Genomic DNA, 15712 nt, shown 5'->3' with positions numbered 1-15712 from the left:
CCTTGAAGGTCATCTAATGTTACCTAAAAAGAAATTAGGTTAAGAACATAATTCCATTTTTAGATTGTAGCTGAGATTTTATCATTTATGGCTTCTCCCTATATTCTAATACATGAATGGTTTAATTTAAGCCAATGTAAAAGAAACAATTTTAAAGTTCTTTAGGATTCGATTTATTTAGAACGTACTTGGAGTTCCTCCATAATTTTTCATAGGGGTATAATAATTATGCATAAAACTTTTGTATAATACTTATGACCCATGGCATTTCTGTCAAAGTATGAATATTCTCTCAAATATATTCCACTAACCATGACCTTCCATTGTTGCCATAGAAGATCCGAGAAACTCTTTCCAATAAGAATCTTCTTGTCCAGGAATAACTTAGACTAAAAATAGCATGAGGATAGTGTCTAACCTCCTCTGACTTCATAAAGGAGAAGAGTCACCATCAGAATCAGCCCCTGACGATTCTTACGAGGTAGAAGTTGCACATGCCCCTACTTAGCAACCTTCTTTCACAATATTGATCAAAGCATCCCTCTCACAGCGCTTTCTACTTCGCTGTCGAGTTTGATAACCCGTTGCAGTAGCAACATAGAACTCACAAATAATGCAGTAATGGGGTTTTTAAGGAAGTTAACAGGATATCATTCTTTAGGTCAAAATAACACTCACTGCCATTGAGTCGATGCCTCATTGTGACCCTACAGAACAGGGTAGAACTGCCTTTGAGTTTCTGACACATTTACAGGAGTTAGAAGCCCTATTTCCATCAGAGGAGCTGTGGTTTTCAATTGCTGACTTTGTAGCTAATAGCCCAATGCTTAGCCTCTACATCACCAGGGAAAGACGGACTTTTCTCAGCTGTGCCTGCAGGCATGCCTCTCTTTCTTACCTTAGACCTCTCAGCCACCTGGTGTCTTGGCCTCTGCCCTGATTAAGAAATATTACTAAGCTCTTTTAGCGCTGTCAGTAAATGCCCAAAAGGCATCCCACCCCACTCTGCCATAAGCCTTAGCTAGAAGGTGTTCCGCTGTAGTTCCATGGGTGTGCAAACCCCTATTAAATGTTTAGAGCACCATTTCCCAAAGAAGCCTCCTGCCCAAAAGTATACAGTGTTACTAGCTCCTTGATCAAAGAAGCCTATTGCTCTATCTTGTACTCTTACTTTTGGTGCTACTGCGCCTGCATCCACCTCTTCTTTACTACCTCTCTGGTTGACAGGCTGCTGTCACCTGTATTGTAAAGGTTGAATGTACAGCCAAAGATATGCCCCATATCTGGCTCTTCTTTATTGTAGTGAGATGCGCTGTTCCCATCTCTGGAATGGCTCGTTCTAAACCTAGTGCAATGACAGAATTGACCCATACCTTCACTAGAGTCCCATACACTCTATATGTACATGGTCCCACCAAATGATTTGTTGGAAATTTCAAGTCACATAGTAGGTTATGCATTGGGCTGCTAACTGTAGGTTAACAGTTCAAAATCATCATTTGCTCCATCTACTGCCATAGAGAGTTACAGTCTTAGAAATCCACAGGGTCAGTTCTGCCCTGTCCTATAGGGTCACCAATCAAAATTCACTGAATGGCAGTGTGTGAGATTTCTAGAAGAGCCACAGGAAATAGTTCATTGCACTGCACTCACCGGCAAAGCATCATTTACCAATGGTGAAGCTCTCATTGATGTAATAAATCTAGACAAGTTTAGAATAGAGATTAAATTAATTCAGAATTAAACAGTTTTTATTTTATTGATTACCTTCCAGTCACTTGAAACCTGGATGATGGTAAACAGTGTTTTTTAATCTGGTTGCCCATTAAAATAACCTGAAAAGTTTTAAAATGTAGAAGTGCCCCGGCTTAGCCCAGGCCTTTTAAATCAGACTCAAAAGGCATTAGCTTAAGTTTAAAACTTCTCATGTGTTGGTATGCCAACTACTTTGAAAATCACATATGTAAAACAGAAGAACTGTGCCAGCCCATTCATGTCAGGTAAGGATTTAGCATCTCACACATCTTGGCAGTCAATTTTCATTTCCTTTTAAGCTAATAGAGTCTCCATTCGCTTTGCTCTAAAAGTTGACCAAACCACAGCTCAAGGTCACAGTGATCTTAGAATTGCACCCCCATTGCAGTGGCTTGGTAGTGGGGAGAGTGTTCTGGGGGTGGGGGGGTGCAGTGGAGAACTGTTGTTCCTACAGACGCTGTAACGCTGAAGTCGCTTTCTTTACTCTAGCCTACTTGAGCTCAATAAAGAGAGAGTTCATAGTTATCTCCTCTGTGTTCAACTCACCTTTTTGTCTTTTGGCATTCTCATGACCCATTGCTATTTTATCACCCTGTTCTGTGGACTTTAGGGCTATTTTAAATATAAAATCCCCAAGAGATCAACCACTAGAGCAGCAGTTTCAACCTGTGGGTCGTGACCCCTTTGGGGGCTGAATGACCCTTTCACAGGGGTCAACCGATTCATAACATTAGCAAAATGACACTTCGGAAGTAGCAACGAAAATAATTTTATGATTGGGGGGATCACCACAGCATGAGGGCCTGTATTAAGGGTTTGCAGCATTAGGAAGGTTGAGAACCACTGCACTAGGGAAAGGTTGATGGTTCAAACCCACCCAAAGGCAATGTGAAAGACAAGCTGCTTTGAAAAGGTCACCACCTTGAAAACATCATAAAGCAAGTCACTGCACACAGAGTCCTCACGAGCCAGAGTGGCTGCATAGCACCTAACACCACAACCCCTGATAATTTTGACTTGTTTGGCCCCGGAATCTGTAGTTTTACATTTGTTTAGTCGTTGAAATCCACTGGCCACCATCAAATAGAATGAAAAATAACAATCGACTTTTTTTAATGTCATGACTTTACTATTTTCCCTTATTATTTTGTGAATCAATACATGCAGAAGATTCTACATATTTTGATGTGAAAAACACGTTTCTCAGTGCATGTATGTTGAAGAAAGGGTTTTCATACAGTTTATGGAACAGTAGAAATGAAAGAATGTCGTTTTTCCACAAACTTTTTGAAGTATTCATACATACTTATTTACATGTATATGCAGGTCATAAATTCATAACATTATGTAGTTATAATTAGCAACATGAGAGGGAAGCAAAAATTATTTGGAGAAATTACATGTACTTCATGTAATATAATGATTATTCCCCATATATTATGAATATAATGATTCTCTACAGAAATTTTTTGTGGAATAAAATATTGTGATCTTGAACATTTCATGATATTAGACTCATGTTTAGAAGGGATTAGCTCTCTGCTGGGTATACAATTTATTACAATGTATTGAGTGAGATCTTATGAAACTTTTTGTTATTGTTAGGACGGTGAACCTTTCAGTTGTGTTGTTGTTTTCTCTTTTTAAAAAACATTTTCTTGGCATCCACTTATATGATTAAATCATTCATATTAAGCTTTTTGCAATCATCACCAAAGTTTCAGAACATTTTCTTCTACTGATTGTTGTTGTTAGTACCTCAATTTTCCCTATCCTCCCCTGCCATGCCCTTAGGCAGTTATCAGTCCAGTTACTGTCTCTATCGATTTACCTAACCTGCATTTCATATACAGAAAAGTATATAAAACACAAACAGAAAGCTAAAATACAAACCAACAATAATGACTAAACAAAACAGAAAAGCTGCAATTGAAAAGAAAGCAGAAAATATTAAAAAACTGAAACAAATTTAAAATGGGTCAAAGAGGAGACCATCTCATAAGTAATTGCATTTAACCTAATTCCATCTGCCATGATTGACTGTACAGTGCTCTCTGTCTGAGCAAGGCTATTCACAGGACGGTCGGAGGGCATTCAGAGCAGGCGTACTCCCTGCAAACTAGTCGGTGGCTTCTCTTGTCACCCATAGCCTTCTGCACATAGAGTGTTCACAGTGTAAGCTCCTTTACCATGTCCTCCTTTGGATTAGGATTTTATTATTTAAGTTCTTAGATATTGGTTGAGGGCACTCCCACCCACCTTCCCATAGTCAGTGGTCCTTGGGTGTGACTTTGTGATTGTGGCACACAACAAAGACAGTCAGTCAGTGGGGCACAGGGGCTCCTTGTCCCAGTGTCAGGGCCAAGTGCATGAATGTACTTTCCAATGGGTATATGTAATGGGGCTTACAGATCTTTCAAAAGGCATAGAAGTCACACAGAAAACATTTTACCTAGTCAATGGGTAATATAAGTGGGTAACATAATAAACGAGCAATGAAGTGAATCATCATCTTGATCTAGTGCTAGTTGACCTCAGACAGAAACCCTTGAGCCCTACCTAGGGGTGCAATCTAAGGTCCGTATCAACAAGTGACAGAGTTTGCTACATTTTACAATGGGTCAGGGTATAGAATCTGATTGCTCTTATCTGCAGGTAACATTCAGTGTGTAGCCAGATGCAGGTATGAGACATCCTTTATGGTAGCTCTTTTATGACAATTCCTTTATGGGGGGTTATTGGAGAGACTGTGTTCTGTCAGGAGAATATGTATTAAGATTACTTATGTCTTATAACTCTGAGGGTCTTCCCCCACAGGAGTTGGCTTTCCAGGCCTGTAATTGTGAGTGTAGAGGATTTAGCTGTATTACATTCTCACCCAGGCTCTCTCAATTTACCACAAAGAACTTACTGTTCTTAGGTTGGGACTAGAATTAAGGATGAGTCCCAAATCCATATATATATCTATATATGGTATATATTTATATATTTATAGTTTATATATTTCTCTACTTAGTTTTAGAGGCATCATTATCATTTTATGATAAAGAACATTATAAATCACTCCCTTGTGGTGTAAGATACCTATTAATAGAGTCAATAATTTAGCCAATGGTGTAGAATTTACACCATTTAACACTGTTAAGAAAAGAAAATTATACAATAGGCCAGTTATAGGTATGGTCCAGCTTCAGACTGCAGTACATGAATTGTTGACTTACACAGATTAAACTCTTAAAGACACTATTTAAATAAATAATTGTGGTTTATGATGGAGTAAAATTTCAATAACACTCATTAGCACAGGTAGAACTATGCATGCCTGATTGTACATCTTAAAACAACAACCAGGAGAGCATTTAAAATAATGAATATGTGGTAGTCCCAGGCCACCATGCATTTGCCCACCCTGAAAACAAGAGATCCAACCAAAGTCCAATGACCGCCCATTCTATACCTTAGGGAAGCAGTCCTCACACGCAGTGGTTCTCACTCAACCTGTGGGTCGTGACCCCTTTGGGGGGTCGAACGACTCTTTCACAGGGGTCACCCAATTCATAACAGTAGCAAAATGGCAGTTATGAAGTATCAATGAAAATAATTTTATGGTTGGGGGGTCATCACAACATGAGGAACTGTATTCAAGGGTCGGCATTAGGAAGGTTGAGAACCACTGCTCTCGGGCATTTCATACTTACTTCTAAGGGAGTATGTCAGTTCCTTAAATCTGCACAGGTAAGTGAATGATGGAGTCCAGTTCACTTAGTGGGGTTTGCACTTTGAGATTTGTCAGGTTTGGACTAAGAGACCTCAGAGACTACATGCAGGAACGATGCAAAGCTTAATAAAATTGTATTCATATTTTAATTAGTTTTTTATTTATATTGGCTTTAGATTTGTTAGGTCATTTATATTACATGTTGAAAAAAGATTCGTCTTAAGCACATCAGCCTGTGTGTGTGATCTTGAGGTGTCAATAGGATCAGGTATGAGGCATCAAAGCCCCAGAACAAAAAATTATATCATTGTGAATGAGGGGGAGTGCAGATTGGAAACCCAATGCCGATCCGTGTATACCCATGTATCCCCAAGACCATGGGGAGGAGACGAGCCAGTCAGGGTGCAGTATAGCATCTTTGAAACATACAACTTTCCTCTAGTTCTTTAATGCTTCCTCCTCCTCCTCCCCCCCCATTATCATGACCCCAATTCTACCTTACAAATCCGGCTAGACCAGAGCATGTACACGGGTACAGATAAGAGCTGGAAACACAAGGAAATCAGGATAGAGAAACCCCTCAGGACCAATAACGAGAGGAGCAATACCAGGAGGGGAAGGAGAAAGTGCGGTAGAAATGGGGAACTGAGCACAATGATCTACATGTAACCCCCTCTCTAAAGGACGGACAACAGGAAAATGGGTGAAGGGAGACATCAGTCAGTGTAAGACATGAAAAAATAATAATAACTTATAAATTATCAAGGGTTCATGAGGGATGAAAGGTGGGAGTGGGAGGGGAAGAAATGAGCTGATACCAAGGGCTCAAGTAGAAGGGAATGTTTTGGAAATGATGGCAGTAAATGTGCTTGACACAGAGGATGGATGCATTGTGATAAGAGTTGCACGAGTCCCCAATAAAACAATTTTTTTTAAAAAGGTTTGTCTAAAATTCTCTTCATGTTATTAAAATATTATGAATAAATCAAATATATTTATTTGAAATTTAATAAATATTAAATCATTTCAAATGTTATATTTAAGTGTACTATCAAAGTTCAAGTATTTTAACAAAGAAAAGACATTTTGAACCTTTGAACATACAGATAATAAATTTTAAATGTGAATTTTATAAATGTTTACATCTAAGGTTGACTTTTTTTTCTTTAGGATTTGGGCTTCATAAAGTAACTAATTTTCTTTTCAGTAAAAATCTGTAAGTAAGATACTGAGGAAAAGTGGGAGGCTCAAAACATTTTTAAGTGAATTTTATTTGATCATGTGGTCATTATATCATTTAAAAATAATGCTATTAACTTATGTTTTATTAGCATTTCAGTTTATATGACTATTAAACCATGCTATGATGTAAATCCTATAATTTCAAGTGATTTAGTAATCACAATTGTTTAAAGTTTTGTGACTAACAAATGCACAAATATCAGTTTCTTGGCAGTACAGAAGTGGAGCAGCCCAAAGGAACCGAAGTTGTGAGAGATGCTGTGCGGAAACTAAAGGTAGGATGTGCCCTCCGAGCCGCTGTCTAGTGCATTAATCTGACCCAGGGAAGTCCTGACCCGGTGATGTGGCTTAGGCATAGGGCTGCTAACCGCGAGGTCCGTGATACAAACCCAGCAGCCACTGCTTGGAAGAAAGGTGCATCTCTGCTCCCATAGAGATGCACAGTCTCAGGAGCTACCGGACTGCTATAAAAAGGAGTCTGCTGCACATGTGTTAAAGCTGCTCTTTGAAGTGAGTTAAGAAGCAAAGGTGTCATTTTGGGGTCTAAGTATTGTCAATCACCTTACTGCATTTGAAAGAGGGACACTGAACAAGGAAAGATCGGAGGAAATTTTATCCATTTGAATTATGGTGTTGGCGAAGCATATTGAAAGTACCATGAACTTCCAGAACAATGAATGAATCTCTCTTGGAAGAAGTACAAACAGAATGCACCATGGCTATATAGTACGACTTGTGCTCTGGACAGATTTTGAGGTGGGGCCAGTCCCTGTCATAAGACATCATGCTTGTTCAAGTAGAAAGTCACCGAAAAAGAAGACCCTCAGCACAATATATTGACATAGAAGCTGTAACCGTGGTTTCATGCATAGTACTGATTATGAGGCTGGCGAAGGGAGGGCCTGGCTTCAATGCTGACTCATAGTGACCCCCTGTAGGTTTCTGAAACTGCAACTGTTTGCAGGAGTGGAAAGCGCAATCTTACTCTCTAAGAGCTGCTGGTGGTTTTGAACTCCTGGCCATGTGGATCGCAGCCCATTGTGTAACCACTATACCACCAGAACTGCATAATCTTAATTAGGTATGTAAAATGGGTCCTTCATGAAATCCCTACCATTGGGGAAGTGGTAGACTAGTCTGCCATCTCTTTCCTTTATTCATATTTAAATTTTCCCTTATTTGGGCCATATTTTTAAGCAACAAGGATCCCAAAAGCCTTATAGTTGATAAGCAACATTTATAATAGCATTCAATTTCAACATATTAAAAATATTATAAACCTGGAACAATTTAACTTTACTTCAATCAGAAGTTTCCTAAAAGAACAAGACAAAGGTTTTCACAACAAAAGAAACAGACTTTAATGGTGGGGTGAAGGCCAGGGAGAGGAGGTGAAAAGCACTGGGCTGGGGATCAGACACACGTGAACCTGGGGGGTGGACACCAGTACTCCCTCCACAGGAGGGCAATGAGAAATCAAGGAGACGGTGGGCAGGGCAAGCCATTGGGGAGTTTGATAAGTTGCTTATATTGCTGAATACAAAACTGGTGATCTGGAATAAAGATCCCACTTAAACAACAAGTTAGACAGACAAACTGAACAATGGCATTTGCCATCATTAGGGGCTTTTTATGCATTGAAGTGCTTTGGTCAACGAACTTAAATCCAAAATAAATTCAAGAAAATAGTGGCTAGATCAAATGAAAATATATTTTAATTTTTAAAATTCAACCATCTTCAGTTTCATATATATTTTTGTAGAGTTTTATATATGGTTCCTGTTTTGCAAATGGAAATGTGTTATGTAAGCAAGAAAATACTGTGTTCAATAAAATAAAAAGAGTATGTAGTATAATTTAAAAGGATATATTCAGTTGATAATATGAACTACTTTGTCCTTCAGAAGTGTGTTGAGTAAATATTTCATAAGCAGTGTCTACTGGTAGCATAACTTTTGTATATATAGAAAAAAAGAATATGCATTCCTACATTTCGATTTCAATGGATTTTTTCTTGTTTGTCTTATTGTGTGTTGAACTCAATACTATAACTCAAAGAATACGGGGAGTATTATTTACATTTGCCGCATATTAGCAACAGACTTTTCAGGGACCTTGAAATCGATTGTAATGCAGAAATGGCCAGCAGATGGTGATAGTGCACTACTTAAAAAAGGCATTTGCTTGAATAACTTTGAGCACATAACCCTCCTTTAATTTCTGGTTCAATTTTTAAACATATGCAATCTGACTTTCTTCTTTTTTCAACCCACTGTGGTCCAGTAGTTGATTTTATTTATAAAGTAAGATTTCAATTTTATGCATTCCTTTTCCCAAAGTTTGCAGTTACCCAGGGCAAAGCCTCGGAAGGCAAGAAGGCTGAGCAGAAATGGGGAGATGCAGGGAGGCGGTGGGGGGAGCCTTGCTACACTGAAATCGCAGTGTCATGAAGCAAATTGTAAAATGCTAACTTAGTTTTCTCCCGTCAACTTTCAACATTAATCCCAATAAATTGTTAAAAACAAAGATAGCAAACATTTTTCAAAATGTGCATTAGAAATATATGGAAATGTTCTAAGACCCCAAATAAAACCATACCCAAGGTGAATTGGCGGGGAGGGGTGGGGAGAGCATGGAATGGAGACCCAATGCCCATCTGTAGACAATTGGACATCCCCTCACAGAGGGGCCACAGGGAAGAGATGAGCCAGTCAGGGTGCAGTATTGCACCGATGAAATGCACAACTTTCCTCTAGTTCTTTGGTGCTTCATTCTCCCCCTATCATGACCTCCATTCTCCCTTACAAATTGGACTAGACCAGAAGCATGCACACTGCTACAGCTAAGCGCCTGCAGCACAGGGAATCAGGATAGTAAGCCCCTCAGCTAGCTCTAACAAGGAGAGTAGAGAGACCAGTAGGATTAAGGGCTGGTTGAGGGAGGAAGGGGGAATCGATTACAAGGATCAATCTAGAACCCGCTCCCAGAGGGGTGAATAATGCAAAAGTGGTTGAGGGGTGTTGGAGGATGATGTAAGATATGGAAATAATAATCTACAACTTATCAAGGGTTTGTGAAGGAAAGTGGGTGTGGAAGGAGGGGGAAGAAATAGGTAGCTGATATTAGGGGCTCAAGTGGGAAGAGAATGCTTTGAAAATGATGATGGCAGTATATGTGCCAATGTGCTTGACACACTGGATTAATATATGGATTGTGATAAAATATGTAAGACCCCCCAATAGAAGTATTTTTAAAAAAGAAATATATGGAAATGCAATCAAGAGTTCTATAACCAGTGGAAACTATTTAGAGGTGCTGGAAGTATATAAAATAGAGTAAGTATATTTTAAAAAAAGGAAAATACTTGTATTAAACTCTTTAACATAGACCAAATAAATACAACTTTAAACTGAAGATTTTTTTTTAATGTAGGCGTAAAAACCAAGTCAATGACCAGGATTAAACTTGATATATATGAAAATAAAACTGCAAATTTTATTTTTCTTAATGAAGAACATGTATTATGCAATAGGAAAAGATATTCTTTAATGAGTATCTAAAAATCTAAATTCTAGCCCTAAAAACTTGCAAACTCATTTTATGAACAAGATAAACTTCTCAGGGCATATTTTTATCATATTTAAAGCTAGTCAATTGGATGAATCCTCATGCTTCTTGGAGTGGAATTCCTTCATCTTCGTGTGCAATAAAGACAGACTGGGTGTTTTTCTATTTCACTTTCTTCCACTCATCTCTCAACTACGCTCTGTTCCTACATCCACCATTTTCCCCTCTTCATTTCCTTTTCCCTTCTTTTCTTCTCACCTTTTCTACCTCCCCTTCTCCCCCCATCCCCACCGCCCCCCCTCTCCCTCCTCTTTATCCCACTGCTGCCCATCCAGCTTGCCTTTCTTCTCATCTTCTTGGCAGCAATGAGTAGATAAGCTTAATAGTAAGGGTTGCTTTGTGGTATTCACTTTGGAAGCCAAAAGGATGGGTTGTTCTTGCTAGAGCTTAGAGGAATGACTATGTTCTAATGTGGACGAGACCTCCAGAGTCCTCTCGCACTCTTTGTTCAGAAAAACAGCAGCATCTTGGAGGCCAGCAGAGTGCTTACACTCCAAGAAGTTGATTTTCTCAAATGCATTTGTACAGATGTAGAGTAATTGGTTTAAATGGTAAACTTTATGATAAAACACCCAAATTATTTTTGGTACGTCAATGCTTGAAGGAGATTATGAAGGGAAAGGATAAAAAAATGCATTCTTGGAGAAAGAATTGGGATAATCTGTAAAAATGTACGCTGAAGCAGGACAATTTTCTTAAAGAAAATTCTTGGCACAAGCTAGTCAAATTTGTGTGCAGAATGTAAGACTGCTTGTTAGCCAAAAGCAAACAGACAAAAGAAAAACGAAAGGAAGGAAGAAAAGAAACTGCTGCGTATACTCAGGGAACGGCACAGATGGCAAGCTGAAAAAGGATGCCCCCCAAACTGGAGCAAAACAAATAGAACCCCCAGGATATCAATGCAGACAGCTCAAGGCATTCGTAGTTACATTGACTAGATTATCCTCTCTGGTATTGCAGAGCCACGAGAACAGGAAAAAGTGATTAACTGCACTCTGCTCCAGGACTGGGCCAGACCATATGTATTCACATGTGTCCTAAATTAGAGTGAAATACACAATGCAAATAAATTTGACACATGAAAGAGAACTGAAACGCTACCCTACCTTCTTTGCAATCAATTTCAAGCTAAATTAGGATGATCCAAATGCTGAAAAAATATCATATTAAGATTTTTTTCCCAGCCCAATTAGAAAGCCTGTGGGGCTTTTTAATACCTTCTTTCCATGTACTACAAAGGAAGACACATTGCAAAGGAAAGAAGGCAGCAGAGAAAAGAGGAGGAGCGTGGTAGAGTGAGTGCAAAGCACTTGACATTTACCAAGCTGAACAAACTGAAGAGGAAATTCAAGTTTCAACTTTGATTTTGGAGGACTTTATGGGAAAAAATATATAACTCACAGGAAATATCAAAAGAAGGGGGAAGGAATATAGAGTCTCTATACCAAAAAAAATTGATCGCCATTGCGATAGTTTATTGTGCCAGCCTGGCCGATAAACACAAGTAGGATTAACTGAAGGGCAGAGGGATAAATGGCTCGGTGAGCCTTGCCTTGCTTGTTCTGTGCCTCAATTTAAAGGGGTACAATACCTGTGGGATGCCTAGCCTGTAGACTGTGTCGCTGTAAGTTGAGGTCCCTTTAAGCCCACGCGATTGGAATGTTCGTCTCTGGAGCTGGGGACCGACAGTTGATGACAGTTGGTGACCTGCCTTGCTATTTGCTGCCTGGGGATATATAGCCCTGCTCTCTCTACAGAAGGGGACTGGCACCTGGCAGCTCTCAAATCTTAAAGGACTGCTAGTGTCTCACTGCTTTATAATTTAACTGTTAGCTGCATGTATTATCTATCCGTATATAATTTTAACGCTTCATTTCTTGTATTATATATCTATCTTTATAAATATATTCATATGTAATCACTAGAAATCTGGTTTGTCTCTCTAGAGAACTCTGTCCAAGACAACCATTTAGCTATTTCAGGATGTTGTATATGGTCAAGAACAGATTGCTGTACTGAATTTATTGGCTAAAAGTAAGGTTTTAGGAAATGGTTGAATGTCAATTGATATATCTTAACAAACAGATGCTATGCTAGAAGTACTCATCAATGTTAAGTGATGAGTAAATATTTGATAAGTAAGACAGCTACTTGACCAATCAATTGACCCATATTTATGTCCATTCCAAATTGAACCAAATAAATACAGAAATTATCTCACAGTGTTATTCATATCACATACAAGTGAAATTTTGTTGAAGATAAGTCAAAAATTGTTGGAGTAGTACATTGACAGGCAATTGCCAGAAATTCAAATGCAATTCAGAAGATGATGTGAAATAAGTTACCATTGCTGATGTCAGGTAGCTCTTGGCTGAAAGTAGAGGACACCCAAAAGATGATGTCTACTTTATGTCATTGACTGTGCAAAGACATTCAATATCAATTACCTGGAACATTGCAAAGAATGGATTTTTCAAAACCTTTAATTGGTCTCACAGGGAACCTACAAAGACTGAGAGGGTGAAGGGAAGACTGTGATTTATTTAAACTTTGGAAAGGTGTACATTGGGGATATCTGCCTTAACCACTTAGATAAAGCTGTGTGTCAACTTGGTTTGATAGTTAGAAGGTAGTCCTTTCCCACAAAGAAAAAAGATATAATTAGTCATTTCCAAGGGTAGCTCTGCTATGTGAGCCAATCAATTGAAAGGGAATTTCCTGAAGTATGTGACCCACTTCCAATATTTATGGATGTTCTGACAAGGCTCAGTTGCATTTTCTGGGGTCTGGACCCTGCGCCTGGCTTGTGATCATCGGTCTTCTGGCTCTTTGGAATGTGCCATTGATCTGCCAGAGAGCCTGCTGATCCTGGAGTTGTCTGCTATGCAGCCTGTGAGTCAGCAAGCAGTCTGCCTTTGTACTGGCTGACTTGGGATGTATTGCCTCCAGAGCCAGGGACTTGGAATTTGTCTACCGCTCTACAGCTAGATGAGCTATTTCATTGAGATAAATGAATTTCTACCTCTCTCCTCCTGTCTAGAGGACCCACCTTAAGACAACTGTACTTCCTCAACTGTATGCTGAGCAAATAATCAGAGCTGAAATGGACTGGTATTAGCCATTTTAAATTGGGGGATTATGTGGTTCACTATGCCAGGAATGACAAATTCAAGAGTGTGTTAGTCTAGGTAGACTAGAGAAACAAATCCATGGACATACATATGTGTATAAGAAAGCGATTTATATACAAGAGCAATTGAACATTGAGAAAATATCCCAGCCCAGTCTAGATCAAGTCCATAAATCCTATATTAGCCCATATGTCTGATACCAATCTATAAAGTCCTCTTCTGACTCATGAAACACATGTAATGATACCTAATGTAGAAGATCACAGACCAGTGGGTAGAAAGTCTTGGATCCAGTGTCACTGGAAACATCTCAGTGCTGGCAGGGGTTTCTGCATCAGGCTGGGTCCATGTGTCTTGTCTTCTGCAATGTCTCCCAGGGTGTAGCAGAGAGAGAGAGAGAGAGGTGTCTTCCGCCTCCAAGGAGGAAGTACCAGATTTCCCAGAATTCTCAGGAGAAGGTCATGCCCACACAGAAGTCTCATTGGCTATCTCCAGATTGACAGCCTAGACTCACCCCTACACTCTTAAAATGACACCAAGTTAGATGACTACCACAAAGAGGAATGACATCACATTCATCTTAAAAAAGATTTCAAGATCTGTCTTTCTGTAGTAGTATACTATCTGTACACTCAGAATGAAGACCAGTTAATTCAACTATTACTCAGATTTATACACCAATTATTAAAACCATTATTAAAGAAACTGAAGAATTTTACCAAGTTTTTCAGTCTGTAACTCTAACTCATTAAGCAGGCAATTAAGATGCACTGGTAACTTTGAGGATTGGAATGCAAAGAGTAGAAACCAATAGGCAGAATCAGTAGTTGGGAAATATTGCTTTGGTGATAGACATGAAGGTAGAGATCATACGATAGATTTTTGCAAGACCAATGACTTCTTTATTTTATTGAAAATACTCCCCACCCCCAATAACATAAAGGGCGACTATTCATATGAATCTCATCATATGGGTTCCAAGAACCAAATTGAGGACAACTGTAGGAGGAGATGATGGAGAAGTTCAATATCATCAGTTAAAAGGAGGCCAGGAGCAGACTGTGGCACAGACCCACGTTGTGTATATGCAAATTCAGATTGAAGCTAAAGAAAATTAAAACAGGTCCATTGGAGCCAAATACAACCTTATGTATACCCTACCCGAATGTCAGGAACATCTCTAGAATAGATTTGACTCCTTAGACACTAATGATGGCCTGGAAATGACCTCAAAAATATCATACATGAAGAAAGCAAAAGGTCATTGCAAAGACAGGAAAGAGACTTTTGAACATGCTGCTTTTGAACATGAAGCGCCAAAAGCAAATGAAGAAATAACGAACGAAAAGAGCTGAAGAGAACATTTCAAAAGTTAGTTCAAGAAGGTAAAGTATTATAATGAAATGTGCAGAACAAATAAATTCACTTCTCAAGTTGTAACGCTGAAGGGTTCCATGGGGAATATTGACTGATGGGGGAGGCACCAAAAGGAGATGGAAGGAGTAGACCGCCAGTCCTACCCAAAGATGCACTCCAGTGCAGTGACTTCCGTGCTCCTTGAAAAGCAGGACGGCGAGACTCCGTCTCAGTTACTTTGGACGCATTATCAGGGGAGACCAGTTCCTGGCAAAGGGCATCTTGCTCGGTAAAGTACAGTCATTGAAAACATGCAAGGCAACCAAACAGAACAACTGGGAGGATGATTCGGAGCCAACTGCTCACAACCTAACCACAATCCTCCCACAAAGAGTTGTCAATTTTCTCAACTTCTTGTAGGAAAATAACCTTAAATATCATTAAAGAGTATATTAGAATAACGTTTTTCAAAACTTACTGGGAATCATTCTTAATTATCATTATAGATTACTATGACTTCTAAATATTTGTGAGGATATGGGTAGTCATAAAATACATTAAAAATGGTAATGATTTATACAATATAAAGTGTTCCACTGCAGACTTCAAATGTATATGTGAAATCTAGAAACAATAACTTTATAACTCCTTTTTTTTCTCTTGCAGTTTGCCAGACATATCAAGAAATCTGAAGGCCAGAAAATCCCTAAAGTTGAGTTGCAAATATCAATTTATGGAGTAAAAATTCTAGACCCTAAAACAAAGGTAAAAGTTTTAATATCCCTAGGTTGAGCTGAGTTTTGAATTTCAGAAATACTCTGATCTTTAATTGCAGTTATATCTATCTTTGAATAAGTATTTTAAGGATATTACCAAATGG

General features: G+C 38.9%; 1 protein-coding gene across 11 annotated transcripts in view; it reads left to right on the top strand.

Moving 5' to 3' along the window:
- The window catches only part of GULP1 (GULP PTB domain containing engulfment adaptor 1), a 288455-nt gene that overhangs the window by 221042 nt on the left and 51701 nt on the right, over positions 1-15712 (top strand). For all 11 annotated transcript variants that reach the window (XM_075529873.1, XM_075529877.1, XM_075529876.1 and 8 more), the window contains 2 exons: positions 6919-6990; positions 15499-15597. In XM_075529873.1, coding sequence (XP_075385988.1) covers positions 6919-6990; positions 15499-15597 — 171 coding nt within the window. The remainder of the gene's footprint in view (positions 1-6918; positions 6991-15498; positions 15598-15712) is intronic.

The sequence above is a fragment of the Tenrec ecaudatus genome, chromosome 13 (assembly GCF_050624435.1).
Source record: "Tenrec ecaudatus isolate mTenEca1 chromosome 13, mTenEca1.hap1, whole genome shotgun sequence".
Classification (NCBI taxonomy): Eukaryota; Metazoa; Chordata; class Mammalia; order Afrosoricida; family Tenrecidae; genus Tenrec; species Tenrec ecaudatus.
This window is presented reverse-complemented; position numbering and strand designations above follow the sequence as displayed.